This window comes from Mobula birostris, chromosome 16 (genome assembly GCF_030028105.1).
Source record: "Mobula birostris isolate sMobBir1 chromosome 16, sMobBir1.hap1, whole genome shotgun sequence".
In the NCBI taxonomy this organism is placed as follows: Eukaryota; Metazoa; Chordata; class Chondrichthyes; order Myliobatiformes; family Myliobatidae; genus Mobula; species Mobula birostris.
The window spans coordinates 10,346,762-10,366,919 of NC_092385.1; the positions used below are offsets into that span (position 1 = coordinate 10,346,762).

Sequence of the window (20,158 nt, forward strand, 5' to 3'; positions counted from 1 at the left end):
GATGGAAGATGAGATGCTGTTCTGTTACAGGAGACCATGAACAGATGGTTCAGAGTGGGGCTAGGATGCAGAAACATGAGAAATAGCACCTTATATTCCATATCTGTACACCCGTCCCCACTCATACCAAATCCTCCAACTTCTGGGCCTGTAATTTGCCCATGATACAAAGATCGGTAGTGTTGTGGATAGTGTAGAAGGTTATGATGGGACATTGATAAGATGTAGAGCTGGGCTGAGAAGTGGCAGATGGAGTTCAATCTGGAAAAGCGTGATGTGATTCACTTCGGAAGGTCAAACTTGAAGGCAGAGTACAGGGTTAATGGCAAGATTCTTAACAGTGTGGAGGAACAAAGGGATTTTAAGGTCCAAGTCTACAGATCCCTCAAAGCTGCCATGCAAATATACAAGCAACACACATCAAAGTTGCTGGTGAACGCAGCAGGCCAGGCAGCATCTCTAGGAAGAGGTACAGTCAACGTTTCAGGCCGAGACCCTTCGTCAGGACTAACTGAAGGAAGAGTTAGTAAGGGATTTGAAAGTGGGAGGGGGAGGGGGAGATCCAAAATGATAGGAGAAGACAGGAGGGGGAGGGATGGAGCCAAGAGCTGGACAGCTGTGAGAGTCAGTAGGCTTATAGTAGACATCAGTGGATAAGCTGTCTCCAGAGACAGAGACAGAAAGATCTAGAAAGGGGAGGGAGATGTCGGAAATGGACCAGGTAAACTTGAGGGCAGGGTGAAAGTTGGAGGCAAAGTTAATAAAGTCAACGAGCTCAGCATGTGTGCAGGAAGCAGCGCCAATGCAGTCGTCGATGTAGCGAAGGAAAAGTGGGGGACAGATACCAGAATAGGCTTGGAACATAGATTGTTCCACAAAGCCAACAAAAAGGCAGGCATAGCTAGGACCCATACAGGTGCCCATAGCTACACCTTTAGTTTGGAGGAAGTGGGAGGAGCCAAAGGAGAAATTATTAAGAGTAAGGACTAATTCCGCTAGATGGAGCAGAGTGGTGGTAGAAGAGAACTGATTAGGTCTGGAATCCAAAAAGAAGCGGAGAGCTTTGAGACCTTCCTGATGGGGGATGGAAGTATATAGGGACTGGACATCCATGGTGAAAATAAAGCAGTGGGGGCCAGGGAACTTAAATTGGCTCTGTCCGCCAGAGAAAGCAGGATCAGCTCTGTCCACCAGAGAAAGCAGGATCTCCCAGTGGCCACACATTTTAATTCCACGTCCCATTCCCATTCTGACATGTCTATCCACGGCCTCCTCTACTGTAAAGATGAAGCCACACTCAGGTTGGAGGAACAACACCTTATATTCCGTCTGGGTAGCCTTCAACCTGATGGCATGAACATTGACTTCTCTAACTTCGGCTAATGCCCCGCCTCCCCCTCGTACCCCATCCGTTATTTATTTTTATACACACATTCTTTCTCTCACTCTCCTTTTTCTCCCTCTGTCCCTCTGACTATACCCCTTGCCCATCCTCTGGGTACCCCCCCCCCTTGTCTTTCTCCCCGGACCTCCTGTCCCATGATCCTCTCATATCCCTTTTGCCAATCACCTGTCCAGTTCTTGGCTCCATCCCTCCCCCTCCTGTCTTCTCCTATCACTTTGGATCTCCCCCTCCCCCTCCCAGTTTCAAATCTCTTACTAACTCTTCCTTCAGTTAGTCCTAACGAAGGGTCTCGGCCTGAAACGTCGACTGTACCTCTTCCTAGAGATGCTGCCTGGCCTGCTGCGTTCACCAGCAACTTTGATGTGTGTTGCTTGAATTTCCAGCATCTGCAGAATTCCTGTTGTATGCAAATATACAGAGTGCTTATGAAGGTGTGTAGAGTCTTCATTAGTCGAGGTTGAGCTCGAGAGCTGTGAGGTAAGGTTGCTGCTCTACAAGCCTCTAATTAGATGACACTGACACTTGAGGTATTGTATTCAGTACTGTTCGCATTATAGGAAGAAGGTGAAAGCTTCAGAGAGGGAGCAGAGATTTACCAGGAAACTGCCTGGATTAGAGAGCATGTTTTATGAGGACAGGTTGAGTGAACCAGGGGTTCTCTCTTTGGAGCAAAGGAGGGTTAGAGGTGACTTGGTAGCAATGTATAAGAGGCATAGATAGAGTGGACAGCTATTGCTATTTTCCCAGGGGAACAATGGCTAACATGGGAGGACATAATTTTAAATTTAATGGAGGAAAGGATGTTCTATGTAGGTTTAACATACAGAATGGTAAATGCATATAATGTACTTAAGGGGGTAGTGGGAGAGGCAGCTACATTAGGGATGTTTAAGAGACTCTTAGATAGGCAAATGGATGATATAAAAATGGATGGCTAGGTAGGACAGCAGGGTTAGACTGAGTGGAAGGGCCTGAAATGTGCTTTATTGTTCTATGTTCTGATAACTCATCTTCTCTGTCCATATCAGAAATGGCCATTTTTGCTGTAAACCATCTACCTATGATAGTCTGTTTTTTTTTAACCTCTCCCGTTAACAAACCTTGACCAGCCATTTACAACCCATCCTACCTCTTTGACCCCCCCACTCTGCCATAACACTGCCCCCCACCCCGCAGCCCCATTACAACCCATCCCCATGGCCATAACCTATATCTTTCTTCTATTCAACCCTTAAACACTTTCTCCACAGATGCTGCCTGACCTGTTGAGTTCTTCCGGCACTGTCTGTTTTTGTTTCAGATTTCCAGCATCTCTACGGTGTTTTTGTGATTTTCATTGCTGCTGGCCTCGATAAATGTTACTGTCCTTAATCCAGTGCTCATGGAACTACAGTTTTAGCCACCTTTTTATTTTACTTCTTAGTCTCCAGTTTCATCACTTTTCCCTGACAAAGACTAAAGATTTATTGCAACACACAATATGTTGGAGGAATTCAGCAGGCTGCGCAGCATCTGTGGGGGTGGGGAGGAATTGTCGATGTTTCAGCTCGAAACCTGGTATCAGGGTTCACAGTTCCACGGCATGGTTTTGACAAGAAATGTCAACAATTCCTTTCCTCCCACAGGTGTTGCTCAACCTGCTCAGTTTGTCTGGCAGATCGTGTGTTGCTCGAGCTACCAGCATCAGTGGTGCCTTGCGTTCCTACGATTTTTTTGGGTGTGTAACTCTGAACCTTCAGCCTGCTGGTGTCTCCAGCACCACCCGGTGGAGGGAGACATAAATGACCACCCTTAGAAACTCAATCCCACTGCTGTCAGAGTGCTGCCTTACAATATGAGTCTGTAAGAACTGAACATAGACTAGTTTAGGAACAGGCATTTCAGCCCAAGATGTTGTGCCAAGTTGATTAAATTAGCATTCAAATGCCCAACTAAACTAGTACTTCTGCCTACACAATGTCCATATATTTCCATTCTCTGCATATTCATGTGTCCATCTACGAGCCTCTTAAATGCTTCCATCTTCTTTCACTTCACCTCTACTCCTGGCAGTGCGCTCCAGGCATACACTGCCCTCTGTGTAAAAAACTTGTCCTGCACATCTCATTTGAACTTAGTCCCTCTCACCTTAAATACATGACCACTGGTGTTGGACATTTCCATTGTAGGAAAAACATACAGCGCCTTGTAAAAGCATTCAGCCCCCACAACTATTCTCACATTTTACTGTCTCATTTCCTAAATTTAAAATATATCGAAGTAGGATTTTTTTGAGTTAACTACAAAACACTGTGCATCATGTCAAATCAAAAGAAAAATTCCAAAACCTGGTAACAATTTACTAAAAATTAAAAACCAACATTGTGAGGCTGAAAAAGTACCCGTCCCCTTTGTAATTACTACGCTAACTTTCCACAGGTGCAATACTGTATATTACTTTTCCAACTCATCCAATTTGATGTAGCATACTGGAGGATCACCTGAATAAATACCCACTCTCTCTGTAAAGTCTAATAGTCCAATAGATTTTCATCAGACTAAATCAAAATGAAGACACGAACATTCAAGGCAAGTCAGGGAAATGATAATAGAGAAGCACAAATCTGGGGGAGGGTACAAGACCATCTCAAAGGTACTGAACATACTTCAGAGCACAGACCATCACTCTAAACTTAATCTCCGGAGAAGAAATGCACTTGTGTCGCCAGCAGTCACTCTGAGTGAGCTGCAGAAGTCAGTGGATACAACTGGAGATGAAGTTCATGGCTCCACAACCTCTAAGGCCTTGTGCAAAAAGTGTATTTCTGGAAGAGTGGCAAGGAAGGAGCCCTGACCAAAAAAAAAAAATCATATCCTTGCTCGCAAAGACGTTGCAAAGTGTCACTTAGAAGATATTGTAAAAATGTGGAAGATGTTCTTGTGGTCAGATGAGACTAAGGTGGAACTTTTTGGCCTCAACAGTAAGTGATAGGTGTGGTTAAATCTAATCGCGCGCATCAGCCAGGTAACACCATCCCTTCCACAAAGTATGGTGGAGACAGCACTATGCTATGGAGATGCTTTTCAGCAGCATGGACTGGAAATCTGGTCAGCATTAATGGGAAGATGAATGCTCTTGATACAGAGCGATCCTGGATAAAAACCTGATAACCTCTACCAGAAAGCTTAAGCTGGGGAGGAAGCCGTCTTTCAGGAGGACAACGACCCAAAGAACACTGCCACAGCAACCATGCAGTGGTTTCAAAGGGAAAAAATTGATGCCCATGAGTGCTCAGTCAGAGTCCTGACCTTAACTCAATTGAATATCTCCAGCAAGACCAAGATTGCTGTCCACTGCCATTCCCCAACTAACCTGGCACAGGTGGAGCAATTTTACAAGAGGGAATGAGCAAATTTTGCTCCATCATGTTGTGAAAAGCTAATAGAAACTTATTCAAAAAGACTACTGGCCGTGTTAGCTGCAAGAAGTGGTTCAAACAAGTACTGAGCAAAGGGGGACGAATACTTTTGAACTGCTGACATTGCAGTTTCGGATTTTTAGTTAGTCATGCTTTTCAATTTTCCATGTTTTTTTGGGCTCTGCTGTGAAAAAAGGAGCATGTGATTCACAAATAAAAATGTTCAGTTAAATTGATCAAAATCCCTGAATGTAATGCTTATTTATGTGAACAAATGGTTGGGGGCTGAATACTTTTACAAGGCACAATCTATACTTTATCTATATATTTCATAACCTCTATCACATCTTTGCTTAGTTTCTGCTGCTCCAGAGAAAACAACTCAAGTTATCCAACCTCTCCTTATAGCACATGCCCTCTAATCCTGGAAGCATCCTGGTAAACCTCTGCTGCATCCTCTCCAAAGCCTTGACATCCTTCCTATAATTGGGGGGTGGGGGAGGAGGGTGGGAGAACCAGAAGCGAATACAATACTCAAGATGTGGCCTAACTTGTTCTATAAAGCTGCAACATAATGTCCTGACTTCTGAATTCAATGTCCGGCATTTGGTCCCAGGCATTCAACCTTTGGGTAAAAAAAAATAAAAACAGACAGCAAATATTAGTTGCAATCCTTAGCTGGGTTTGAAAGTGTATTCTGAAGTATGCCACTTTTAACAACCACCATTCCTTTGTGCAATTAACTGAACTGTGAATAGACCTACAATTTCTACAGGCAGTGATGGATAAAGCCCAGTCCATCATAGGCAAAGCCCCACCATTGAGTACATCTACATGGAGTATTGCCACAGGAAAGCAACATCCATCATCAAGAACCTCCACCACCCTAGCCACGCTCCCTTCTTGCTATTACCATCAGGCAGGAGGCTCTAAGTGAATTTATTATCAAAGTACATATATGTCATCATATACAACCCCGAGATTCCTTTTCTTGTGAGCGATCACAGTAAATATAAGAGACACAATAGAATCAATGAAAGACTGCACCCAACAGGGCGGACAACAACCAATGTGCAAAAAAAAAGCTGTGCAAATACAAAAAGAAAGAGCAAAAAATGAAATAATAATCATTATAAATAAAATCAAGAACATGAGCTGAAGAGTCCCATCACAGTACTGTTCCCACTGAACTGGACTCACTTTCAAGGTACAGGAGCCTTAGGTCACACATCACCATGTTGAGGAAGAATTATTACCCTACAATCATCAGGCTCCTGAACCAGCGTGGATAACTTCACTCACCACAACTCTGAGCTTACAGACTCACTTCTAAGGAGTCTTTACAACTTCTCAGTTTTATTTTTTATTTGCACTTATTTGTCTCCTGCACATTGTTTGTCAGTCTTTATTTATGTATACTTATATATATATATATATATATATATATATATATATATATTTTATTGTATTTTTTATTTTCCTGTAAATGCATGCATGAAAGTGAATCTGAAGGTAGAATGTACATGGTAACATATAAGTCATTTGGTAATAAACTTGACTGACTCTGCGATAATGATTATTCATTTGTGAAGCTGACAGCTGTCACTACAAAAAAAAACAATGGAAAAGAGGGAGGATTATCTTACACAAACACCTCGTTCTCTTCAATTTGACTGACTCTGACTTTTACCTGCTCATCTGCAGTCTTACATATTTCTGAATGCTCCAGAGTCAAATAGTACTGAGACAGGCCTTTCAGTCCATTTAGTCGAGATGTTGGTGAGGAAACATTTGGAGTACTGTGAGCTGTTTTAGGATTTGAGGGGCAACTTCTTCATGCAGAGGGTGACGCGTATATCGAACCAGCTGCCAGAGGAAGTGGTTGAAGCTGGTATAATAACAACATCTAAAAGATGTTTGGATAGGAACATGGATACGAAAGGGTTAAAAGGATATGGACCAAGTATAGAGAAATAGGGTTAGCCTGGATGGATATCTTGGTCAGTATTGCTGAGTTGGGCCGAATGGTCTTTTTCCATGATGTATTACTCAATGAGTCTGTGCTGACCATTAAGAACCATCTATACTAATCATAGATATTCAGAGGTACTTAAATCAATTGGCATATTATAGATCATAGAATAAGTTGAAGGATTTAACTCGTACTTCTATAGAACAGGGGTGTATGGGGTATTCAGGGAGGGGTAGCAGCTCTGGTGAAGAGGCATGTAGTGTTCATTCTGGGGTAGCTCGCTCATCTTTGGTCCCCATCAGACACTCAGCTCTCATCTGTGGCTCCAGCAGCTGTTTGCATGTGACAGCACCCCAGGACACTACCTTGGCAGGCAGGCTGAACCAGCTGAGGGGAGCTGGCAGGCCTCATATCTCGGAGAAATAGAGACATGCCTGTCCTAACATGCAAAGCCAGCTTCAGCAGACTGGGCGGATGAGATTAATGAGATCCAGTGGTGAGGAAGGCAGTACTGCAACGCTCCGTGGAGAGCGAAGGGCATGACAAAGCATATGAGGTATCATGGTCATCCACTGCAACCAAGGATGACCCCAGTTTGTGACGCTTGTTCGTACCACTGGACCCGGACTTCTGAGGACAAGAGAGTGGAACTGCCCCAGTGCAACAGCTTTTCCACTTTAAAAAATCTCCTGCACAGATGTCCTGTCATTGTCGGATACGATGGACAACCACCATTATAGAACATAGAATGTTACAGCACAGTACAGGCCCTTCACCCAGAATGTTGTGCTGACCTTTTAACCTACTCAAAGATCAATGTAACTCTTCCCTCCTACATAGCCCTGCACTTTTATATCATCCAGGTGCCTATCGAAGAGCTTTTTAAATGTCGCTAAAGTATCTTCCTCTAGTAAGAGCCCCAGCAGCATGTTCCATGCACCCACCAGTCTCCGTGTAGAAAACCTACTGCTGACATCTCCCCTTTACCTTACTCCAATCACCTTTAAATTAGGCCATTTTTTCCCTGGCCATGGTAGAGTAGTGGTTAGTGTGACACTATTACAGTCACAGTTCAGAGTTCAATCATGGTGTCCTCTTTAACGAGTCTCTGTACGTCCTCCTCATGAAATGCATGGGTTTTTTCCAGGTGCTCCAGTTTCCTCCCACAGACCTGGATAGGTTAATTGGTCATTGTAAATTGTCCCGTGATTAGGTTAGGGTTAGATTGGGGTTGATGGCAGCATGGCTCTTGGAAGTGTGTATCCCTAAGTGAAATAAAATGAATAAAAGCCGCTGGCTGTCCACTTTGCCAATGCCGCTTATCATCTTGTACACCTCTGTCAAGTCCCTGATATTAATTCTTCCTAATATGTAAAAGAGAAAGTAACAGATTGAGTAAGAATATGAAATTAACATTTCCTTAATCCTCTGCCGTAGGACTTTCACTTTCAAGTCACATGATACTCAGACCTGGAGAGAAATTACCCCCTCTCTTGTTGCTCAACGAAAATCCTGGATGTATGTCTATTTCAGAATGACGTGGAGAGGAACTTGGAGGATGTCTCTCCTGTTCTGTCACCGGAGATCAAGGTCCTATTGAACTGAAAAGTTCTGAAAAGAGGATGCTGTCCAAGTTGCATGCCATCTTGGACAATGTCTCCCATCCACTACATAATGTACTGGTTGGGCACAGGAGTGCATTCAGCCAGAGACTCATTCCACCGAGATGCAACACTGAGCGTCACAGGAAGTCATTCCTGCCTGTGGCCATCAAACTTTACAACTCCTTTCTTGGAGGGTCAGACACCCTGAGCCAATAGGCTGGTCCTGGACTTACTTCCTGGCATAATTTACATATTACTATTTAACTATTTATGATTTTATTACTATTTGATTATTTATGGCGCAACTGTAAAGAAAACCAATTTCCCCCGGGATCAATAAAGCATGACTATGACTATGACTAACTGACCTGCACAGGACGTGCTGATACTTGCTTGTTCCACTAATAAATAATTTAAGAGAAATAGTAGTCTTGGGACAAAATATTCATGCCGGCTTGTAAAACTGTTATAAGCAACACTTACCCATATTCTTTCAGAACTTTAGATGCAAGGAGAAGTATAGGTTTGATGACCTTCATCCCATCCATTCCTCCGTCCAGTGCATCATGGTCTTCATACCTGGGAAATTAAGAGTCATTTAATCCCACAGCAATACAGTATGGATACAGGCCCTTCGGCCCAATGATGCCATGCTGACTAACCATCACATCCACCTAGCTGGTTCCAATTTCCCGCATTTGACCCAAATCCCTTCACTCCACATACTTGTCCAAGTACCTCTTAAATGACACTATTGTCCCTGCCTCGCCCATTTTCTCTGGCAGCTCGTTCTACAGGCGCACCACCCTCTGCATGAAAAGGCTGCCCCCTCAGTTCCCTCTTAAATCTATCCCCTCTCCCCCCAGGGGTTCCCAACCTTTCTATGCCTCACCATTAACCGTGGACCCCAGGCTGGGAACCCCTATGCCTCTGTTGTGGGCTTCCCCTCCCCGGGAAAACACCATCCACCTTATTTATGCCTCTCATAATTTTATACACTTCTATAAGGTTGCCCCTCATTCTCCCATGTTTTGGGGAGTAAAGGTCAACCTTTCCCTATAATTCAGGCCCTCTATTCCTGGCGACTCACTCGTAAATCTTTTCTGTACTCTTTCCTGTATAACCCCATCTTCCCTGTAACAGAAATGTACACAATATCAGAATTACAAACAGAATCAGGTTTATAATCACTGACATACTGTATGTTGTGAAATTTGGTGTTTTTGTGGCAGTGGCATAGTGCAAAGCATCAAATAATTACTTTAAATGGCAATAAGAAATATATTAAAGTAGTGAAAAAAATAGTGAGGTAGTACTATGATGAAGTAGATGTTGTCAGTCGTGAGTCCAGTGGAGTCTGGAGGCCCAGTGGCGGCCTGCCCTGGGGTTAGAGGTTGGTCTGTGCATGTGAGTGGGTGGGTGGATAGGAGGGGGGAAAAGGGGCTTCACAAACACAAGAAAATCTGCAAATGCTGGAAATCCAAGGAAACACTCACAAACGCTAGATGAACTCAGCAGGCCAGGCAGCATCTATGGAAAAGAGTAAACAGTCAATATTTCAGGCCGAGACCCTACATCAGGAAAAGGAGCTTGGCTTGTTTTGTTTTGTTGCAGTTTGCCTTCTTTTGCATGTTGGTTGTTTGTCAGTCTTTGCTTGTGTGTAGTTTTTTGTTGATTCTCTGTTGTACTGTGAATGTCTGCAAGAAAATGAATTGCAGGGTAGTATATGGTGATATGCAGTATGTATTTTGATGAAAAATTTACTTTGAACTTTTGCTGTTTTGCTGAACGTTGTGGGCATGGTATGTTGGCACTGGAATGCGTGATGACACTTGCAGACTGCCCCTGCACATCCTTTTTGGAACTCGGCAAGCAGCCTGTACTTTGGTATCTCTAAGAGCGGTTTGGAAGGCATGCGTCTTTGGGGTGTGGCCCTGGAGACAACCCGTTTCCTCGCTGATGTCTCCGACTGCAGCGTTGCGGGAGATTGAAACATCGACACAACAGGCGCAGCTGTCAGAGGCCTCTGCACTCGAGCGATCTCCCACCCTCTCTCTGTCTTTCGAAGGTGAGCGAGAGTCTGTTGGCTCCGAGCCAGGGAAACTCGAATAAGCGACGTGGCAGATTGTAACACTGAAACAGTGAGCTGTTGGCCTCCCCTCTCCCTGTGGCAGAAACGATCTCGTTCTCTCTCTAACGCCTGTTGAGATGTTGAAGTGCTGGGAATGGCAGTTGTTTTTGATGGACTCTAGATCGTGGTCTCTGGGGGCTTGCGATTGCTTGCATGGTGGGAGGTGAGGGGCTGATATTTTTGCTGAAGCAAGGGCGGAGGGGAAGGGGGAAAGGTTGATGCTTTTTCTACTGCTTGTGCGTGGGGGGACAGGGGGTCTTCACGGTTCTAGCGTTTTTCTGTCATTTATTCTTTGGGGATTATTTTTCCCTCCATTTTGTGGATGTCTGTGCGGAGTAAGGATTTCAAGTTGCACACTGTATACGTTCACCGATATTAAATTGAACCACTGTTAATGCAAATGGTGCATTTCACTGTATGTTTCCCATATACACATGATAAATAAATTAATAAATCTGAAATTCTGGAAGTGTTTTCCCTTGATCTGCCTCTTCCATTCCCCTTTAGTAAATGGCCCTCATACTGTTTCCCTCCTTCGCTTTCACTGCTGTCAGCTACCTTGGCCGCCAGAATGACTCTTTTGTGAGTTTGCACTGGGGTACAGCACCAAAAACTATCTGGAATTGAGCGCTGTAACCCTGGGAAACAACAACTACCTTCCGCTATTCTTTGGTTGACTACCCTATGCTCAGAAGCCAAAAGTTCTGACTACATAACTGTCTGTCTGTCTCGGTACCATATCCGATGCGGACGTTGGTGACCATGGTTTTCCATATAGATCTATCCCTCGTTCCTTTGATGACTTCCATTTCCTCGAGGTGTAGCCAGCTGGCTAGGCTTTTGATATACATAAGCCGAGGTCTTCCTCTAGGTTTACTCCCCTCAATCTTTCCAGAGAGTATGAGTTTTTCTAGTTCATCTTACCGCATGATACGTCTTAGGAATCTGAGTTGTCTTTCTCTTATTATTGGTATGAGTGATCGAACTGCTTGGGCTCTTCTGAGAACTTCTTCATTTGATGTGTGTGTGGTCCACGATATTTTTAACATTCTCCTGTAGAACCATAATTCAGCTGCTTCTAGTCTCTTTTCCACTGCTGGGGAAATGGTCTAGCATTCACTTCCATAAGTCAGGATAGAACAAATGTAGCACTGCAGTATTCTGTTTTTAGTGTACATGCTCATCTTTCTGTCTGTTATGGTCTTCATTTTTTGGAAAGCTTCTTTCACCATTGCTATTCTGTATTTGATATCTGTGTCGCACCTGCCATCACTTGTTATTAGGCTGCCAAGATATCTGAATTTGTTGACTTGTTTGATGTTTGTATTTCCGATCTTGATCACACATTGTGGGATGTTTGTCTTTCTGGAGATGACCAGCTTTCTGTCTTCTTGGTGTTGATTGAGAGGCCTCTGCGATTACTTTCTGCTGCCACTATAGTGAGTAGTTCTTGAAGTTTTGCTTCTAAGTCAGCTATTAGTACGATGTCATCAGCTATTAGTACGATGTCATCAGCATATCTGATGTCATTTATATTATAGCCTCCAATTGTGAATCCTTTGATGTCTTTGATACTTCTCAAGATATTTTCACTATATAGGTTGAATAAGTTTGGCAAAAAAACACAAGCTTACCTGACTCCTCACATGATATTCACATACTCACTCACATCTCCTTCTATTCTGATGGATGCTGTCTGGTCCCAGTATAAGTTTCTTAAGAAACGTATACCTTTCCCATCTATGTCAAGATCTTGAAGCATTTCCAGAAGATCTTGGTGTCTGACAGTGTCAAAAGCTTTTGTATAGTCGATGAAACATAGGTAGATGTCTTTTTGTACCTGGATGGCTCGTTCACAGATCGTCCATAGCATGGAAATTAAATTTCTAGTTCCAGTGTTTTCCACAAAGCTGCATTGTTCTTTACTGATTTCTGGTTTTATACAGCATCTTGCTCTCATCATGATTACTCTGAGAATAATTTTTGCCACGTGGCTCATCAGGCTTATTGTACAATGTAACTCACATTCTGCTGCTCCCTCTTTCTTTGGAGGTGTGATGAACACTGATTTACTTCAATCATCAGGTATCTCCCCATGATCATAGATTTCATTTGCTATTCGTGTTATTTACTCTATTCCAACATCTTCTAAGACCAGTATCATTTCAACAGCGATGTTGTCTGGACCAGTTGCTCTGTTATGTTTTGTTTTATTTATGGCTGCTCTAATTTCTGATTTTAGACTGCTAGGTCCTTCAAGATTCTTCTTTATATTCGGTTTTTCTCTTCTTTGGTCTTCAAAAAGTTCTTTTATATATTCTGTCCATCTGTTTAGGATTTCCTCTTTGTTCATAATTAAGCTGCTGTCTTTTGCCTTGATGCATCCACTTGCTGAGCATGATAATTTCCCTGTTAGTTCTTTAATCTTACTGTGCATCAGCTTTGTTCCAGGATTATGTGTTTGTAGCATTTCTAGCTCTGAGCATTTCTTATTTAGCCATTTGTCTTTAGCTTCTCTGCATTTTCTTTTTATTGTCTTACCAAGTTGTTTGTATTCTTCACTCTCTCGGTTTGATGGTCTGTTTTTGTTGCATCCATTGTATTATATCTTCAGTTATCCATTTCTTCTTACTTTTCCGTTCTTTTTGTGGGATGGTTTCTTTTGCAGCTTCAACCATGGATTCTTTCAGTATGTCCCGGGAAGATTTGCCTCCTTCATCCTGCAGCAATTGAAAATGGTTTTTCACCTTGATTGTGTATTCTGTTTTCAGATGAGGGTTGTTTTGTAGTTGTTGATAATCCAGTGGTGCTGATCTTTTTGGTTTCTCTAATTTTCTCATCTTTATTTTCATTTTGCAAATGACTGGTATGTGGTCGCTTCCACAGTCTGATCCAGGGAAGCTTTTAGATTGAGTTATCGAGTTTTTGAATCTGTTATTGATTGTTATGTAGTCGATTGGATTTTTGTTGTTCTCACCTGGGCTTCTCCATGTCCACTTCCTTCTTGGATGTTGTTTAAACCAATTGTTGGTGATTATCTGATTGCTTGTTTTACACCATGATATAAACTTTTCTCCTCTTTCATTTCTTCCTCCCAATCCCTGGTCTCCAACAATACGGTCTTCTCTTCCCTCACCAGCTTTTGCATTGAAGTCGCCCATGACTATGATGGCTTCTTGTGATTTGTATTCTTCTAGTGTTTTATCTAGGGAGTAGTAGAAGGCATCAATTTCTTCATCTGAGCTCGCCATTGTGGGTGCGTATACTTAGATGATAGAGATATTGTTTTGTTGTCCTTTTAGTTTGATAAGCATCATTCTGGCTGGGATTTGCCAGTACCCTAGCAGGTTCTTGAATGTTTCTTTGTCTAAGATGATTGCAACACCCTTTTTTCAGAATACATAACAACATTTTGAAAAGTCATCTGTTTTTGCTTAGTATCCTGTCTGTTGCACTTGAAGAAAATAAACTGAATCCCCTAAGGTCTTGTTTTCTCAAACCACTGCTAAGTTTAATTGTCAAGACTGCTTGAATTTGAGTTTGGCATAGCGCCTAAATAAAACAGTGCCATCTGTTTGCAGATAGTTATGCACTTTTTACACCATGAGTTGGATTAATAAAAAGCTGCTTTAAAAAAAGATCTCAGGGAGTCATAGTGCACCTCAGCAGTCCTTTTGGCCCTTCTACTCCATGCTGAATAATTATTCTGCCTAGTCCCATCAACCCACACCTGGAGCATTGCTCTCCATACCCCTCTCATCTATGTACTTATCCAAACTTCTCTCGAATGCTGAAATAAAACCCGTAACCACCACTACTGCTGGCAGCTTGTTCCAGACTCATCACCTCCTGAACGAAGAAGGTCCCCACTCATGTTCTCCTAAAATATTTCACCCTTCACTCTTAACATAAGAACATAAAAAATAGGAGCAGGAGTAGGCCATCTGGCTCATCAAGCCTGCCCCGTCATTCAATAAGATCATGGCTGATCTGTCTGTAAACTCAGCTCCATCTACCTGCCTTTTCCCCATCACCCTTAATTCCCTTACTATGTAAAAATCTATCTAACTGTATCTTAAATATATTTAGTGAAGAAGCATCAACTGCTTTCCTGGGCAGAGGATTCCACAGATTCACCACTCTCTGGGAAAAACAGTTTTTTCTCATCTCTGTCCTAAATCTTCTCCCCTGAATCTTGAGGCAATGTCCCCTAGTTCTAGTCTCACTTACCAATGGAAACAACTTTCTTATTTCTATCTTATCTATCCCTTTCAAAATTTTGTATGTTTCTATAAGATCCCCTCTCATTCTTCTGAATTCCAGAGAGTATAGACCCAGGTGACTCAATTTCTCCTCATAGGTAAACCCCTTCATCTCTGGAATCAACCTGGTGAACCTTCTCTGCACTGCCTCCAAAGCCAGTATGGAGACCAGAACTGCACACAGTACTCCAGGTGCAGCCTCACCAGTACCCTGTATAGTTGCAGCATGACCTCCCTGCTCTTGAATTCAATCCCTCTAGCAATGAAGGCCAACATTCCATTTGCCTTCTTAATAACCTGTTGTATCTGCAAGCCAACTTTTTGTGATTCATACACAAGCACTCCCAAGTCCCTCGGCACAACAGCATGCTGCAATCTTTCATCACTTAAATAATAATCTGCTCTTCTATTATTCCTTCCAAAGTGGATGATCTCGCATTCACCAACATTGTACTCCATCTGCCAGACCTTAACCCACTCATTTAACCTATCTATATCCCTTTGCAGACTCTCCATATCCTCAGTACAATTTGTTTTTCCATTCAGTTTAGTGTCACCAGCAAATTTTGCTATGCTACACTCAATCCCCTCTTCCGAATTATCAACATAAATGGTAAACAGCTGCGGGCCCAACACCGGCCCCTGCGTCACCCCACTCACTACTGACTGCCAACCGGAGAAACACCCATTTATACCAATTCTCTGCCTTCTATTGGTTAACCAATCCACTATCCATGCCAATACACCTTCTCTGACTCCATGCATTCGTATCTTATTTATAAGTCTCTTAGTGGCACCTTATCAAATGCCTTCTGGAAATCCAAGTATACGACATCCACCTATTCCCCTCTATCCACTGCAGTCATTATGTCCTCAAAGAACTCCAGTAAGTTTGTCAAACAGGACCTGCCCTTTTTGAATCCATGCTGCGTCTGTCTAATGGAACCACTCCTTTCTAAATGTTTTGCTATTTCTTCCTTAATGACAGCTTCAAGCATTTTTCTGCCTACAGATGTTAAGCTAACTGGCCTATAGTTGCCTGTCATAGTTAACCTATGACCTCTAGTTCTAGCCTCACCCAAAATGCCACCTCCGCTCCATCTGCCATAAGCGGAACTTGGGCAGTGGCCAAACATTTGAATTCCGACTCCCATTCCTGTTCTGACATGTTGATCCACGACATGACACATAGTGGACAAACTATCCGATCTTGTGTGTTTAGCAGCTCTTCCTGGGAGAAAGACTATGTGCTCTCACCCTCGTGATCCTATATATAGTACCTCTGTCCTACATCCCAGCGAATAAAGTCCAAGTCTACGCAATACTTCCCTGCAACTTAGGCCCTAATACTCAACCTATGGCCTCACCCACCCCACCACTGAGCTCATATAGATGGAGCATTGTTGCAGGAAAGCAGCATCCATCAGCAGGGACTCAGACCACCCACGTTATGTTATCTTCTCATTGCTGCCACCAAGAAGGTACAGGAGCCTTGGTACACACCACAAAGTTCAGGAACAGTTATTACCCCTCAACCATCAGGCTCTTGAACTTCACTTGCCCTATCACTGAGAAGTTCGCACAACTTAGGGACTCACTTTCAAAGACTCTTCATCTCACATTCTCAATATTTATTGCAGATTTATTTATGATTACTATTTATTTTTTCTTTTGTATTTGTGCAGTTTGTTGTCTTTTGCACACCGGCTGTCCACACGGTTAGGTGTGGTCTTTCATTGATTTTATTATGATTTTAGAGTTATTGAGTGTGCCTGTAAGAAAACAAATCTCAGGGTTCTATATGGTGTATATACAGTTCTTAAAAAAGTATTCAGCCCCAACAACTACTTTCACAATTTACTGTCTCATTTTCTAAATTTAAGATACATTGAAATAGGATTTTTGAGCTAATCTACAAAACATTGTGCATCACGCCAAATCAAAAGAAAAATTCCAAAACAAGTCAACAATATATTAAACATTAAAAACCAAAATTGTGAGGCTGAAAAAATATTCATCCTCTTACATTAACTTTTCTTGGGTGCAATACTGCAAAACCAGAGGCCCATTATTCAGTCCTCATCGGAGGATCAGAAGAGGGCAGGGTCAGTGACTTTAAATTCTTGGGTGTCAATATCTCAGAGCATATATGATGAACCCATCATATAAATGTAATTGTAAAGAAAGCACGACAGCATCTCTGCTTCTTTAGGAGACTGAGGAGATTTGGAATGACATCAAAAACTTTGATGAATTTCTATAGACATATAGGGGAGAGTGTATTTGCTGGCTGCATCAAAGCGTAATATGCGAATACCAATGCCCTTGAACAGATGAGGGATTTGGCCCAGTACATCATGGGTAATGCCCTCCCAACCATTCGGCACATCTACATGAAACTCTGTCATAGGAAAGCAGCATCCATCATCAAAAGTCTTCACCACCCACTCTTTTCTTGCTATTGTTATCAGGTAGAAGGTACGAGAATTTCAGGATTCGCATTGGCAGGTTCAAGAACAGCTACTACTCCCCCAACCATCAGGCTCTAGAACAAAAGAGGATAACTACACTCATCTGTTGAGATGTTCCCACATCCAATGATCTCACTTTAAGGACTTGTTATCTTGTTAATTCATGCTCTCATTATTTATTTATATTTGCACTTACACAGTTTTTGTCTTCTATGCTCTATTTGATCTTTCATTGATCCTGTTATAGCTACTATTTTATAGATTTGCTGAGTATGCCCGCAGGAAAAAAAAATTCAGGGGTGCATGTGGTGACATATACAGTGCCTATAAAAAGTATTCACCTCCCTTGGAAGATTTTATGTTTTATTGTTTTACAACACTGAATCACAGTGGATTTAATTTGCTTTTTTTTGGCACTGATCAATAGAAAAAAACTTTTTCGTATCAAAGTGAAAACAGATTTCTACAATTAAATACAAATATAAAACAAAGCAATTGATTGCATACGTATTCACCCCAGTAGATTCACCTTTGGCAACATTTAGAGCCTTGAGTCTGTGTGGGTAGGCCTCTATCAGCTTTGCACATCTGGACACCGCAATTTTTCCCCATTCTTCTTTACAAGACTACTCAAGCTCTGTCAGATTGCATGGGGATCATGAGTGAACAGTCCTTTTCAAGTCCAGCCACAAATTCTCAATTAGATTGAGGTCTGGACTCTGGCTTGGCCACTCCAGGACATTAACTTCCTTGTTTTTAAGCCACTCTTGTGTAGCTTTGGCTTTATGCTTGGGGTCACTGTCTTGCCGGAAAACAAATATTCTCCCAAGTTGCAGTTCTCTTGCCGGATTTCCCTGTATTTTGCTGCATGCATTTTACCCTCTACCTCCACAAGACTTCCAGGGTCTGCTGAAGTGAAGCATCCCCACAGCATGATGCAGCCACCACCATGCTTCATGCTAGGGATGGTGTGCTTTTGATATTGTGCAGTGTTTGGTTTATGCCAAACAGCATTTAGTCTGATGGCCAAAATGCCATCAGACCATAGAACCTTCTTCCAGCTGACTACACAGTCTCTCACATGCTTTCTAGCAAACTCTAGCCGAGATTTCATTTGAATTTTTTTCAATAGTGGATTTCTCTTTGCCATACTCCCATAAAGCAGCTACTGGTGAAGCACCCAGGCAACAGTTATTGTATGTGCAGTCTTTCCCATCTCAGCCACTGAAGCTTGTAGCTCCCCCAGAGTTGTCATAGTTCTCTTGATAGCCTCCCTCACTTCTCCCCTTCTTGCACGGTCACTCAGATTTCGAGGATGGCCTGCTCTGGGCAGATTTTCAGATTTTCATTCCATTTCTTGATGATTGACTTAACTGTACTCCAGGGATATTTAGTGACTTGGAAATTTTCTTGTATCCATCTCCTGACTTGTGCTTTTCAATAACCTTTTCGTGGATATACTTGGGAGTGTTGTTTTGTCTTCATAGTGTAGTTTTTGCCAGGATACTGACTCACCAGCAGTTGGACCTTCCAGATACAGGTGTATTTTTACCATAATCAATTGAAACACCTTGTTTCTCCATTTGGGGATGTGGAGGTGATCGCCATTTAACTAATTATGTGTCTTCTAAAACATGAAAACTTCCAAGGGGGTGAATACTTTTTATAGGCACTGTATGTACTCTGATAATAAAATTTACTTTGAAATTTGATATTACCTTACTAACTCACCCAATTTGTTGATATAGAAAATTAGTGCCCCGCCTGAATAAATATCCCCCCTCTCTGTAAGTTCCAACAGTATGGTAGATTTTCGACAGAACAAGCCAAAATGAAGACAAAAGAGCATTCAAGGCAAATTGGGGAAATGATAATAGATCAAAGATCTCACCACCCAGGCCATACTCTTTTCTCGCTGCTGCAATCAGGTAGAAGATACAAGAACCTCAAGAGCACAAATCTGGGGAAGGGTACAAGACCGTCTCAAAGACACTGAACATACCTTGGAGCTCAGTGCATTCCACTATGAAGAAGTGGAAAAAGTATGAAACCACAGCCATACTGCTTAGTCAGGCTGCCCTCTAAACTTAGTTGCCAGAGAAGAATGACACTTGTAAAAGACGCTACTGTGACACTGACTGTCACTCTGCAAGAGCTGCTGAAGTCACTGGTTGCAAATGGAGATAAAGAACATGGCTTTACAATCTCTAGGGCCTTGCACAAAATGGGCATTTATGGAAGAATGGCAAGGAAGATGCCTTGGCTATAAGCAAAAGCATACCCTTGCCCGTAAAGACTTTGCGAAGTGTCACTTAGAAGGTACTGTGGAGATGTTGAAGAAGGCTCTTGCGGTCAGATGAGACTCAAGTGGAACAATCTGGCCTCAACACTAAGTGGCGCGTGTGGTCTCAATCTAATACTGTGCAGCAACCTGGTACCACCATTCCTGCTGCAAAGCTTGGTGGAGGAAGCATCATGCTGTGGAGATGCATTTCAGCAGCAGAGACTGGACATCTGGTCAGGACTGATGGGAAGATGAAAACTGCTAAATACAGAGACATCCTGGCTAAAAACCTGCTAGCCTCTGCCAGAAAGCTTAAACTGAGGAGGAAGTTCATCTTTCAGCAGGGCAACAATCCAAGCCTCACTGCCAGATCAACCATGGGCTGGGTTCAAATAAAGAAAATTGATGTCCTTGAATGGCCCAGTCAGTCCTTAACTTAATCTAATCAAACATCACTGGTAAGACCTCAAGTCTGCTGTCTACCGTTGCTCCCCAACTAACATGGCACAGCTTGAATAATTCTGCAAGGAGGAATGGGCAAATCTTGCTCCATCACTTTGTGCAAAGCTACTAGATACCTAACCAAAAACACACCACTGGCTGTAATAGCTGTGAGAAGTGGTTCAACTAA

The 20,158-nt window shown here is 42.5% G+C and overlaps 1 protein-coding gene across 11 annotated transcripts in view; it reads right to left on the bottom strand.

Annotated features, from left to right (window-relative positions):
• hemk1 (HemK methyltransferase family member 1) overlaps positions 1-20,158 on the bottom strand; it is a 201,545-nt gene that overhangs the window by 63,743 nt on the left and 117,644 nt on the right. For 10 of the 11 annotated variants that reach the window (XR_011889354.1, XR_011889355.1, XR_011889357.1 and 7 more), the window contains one exon: positions 8,863-8,958. Coding sequence is in view for 5 of the 11 variants with exons in the window: in XM_072280297.1 (XP_072136398.1) it covers positions 8,863-8,958 (96 nt within the window). In the remaining 6 variants the exon portion in view is untranslated. Of the gene's footprint in view, positions 1-4,806; positions 5,429-8,862; positions 8,959-20,158 lie in introns of those variants that run through there. The other variant, XM_072280295.1, reaches the window with a different exon arrangement.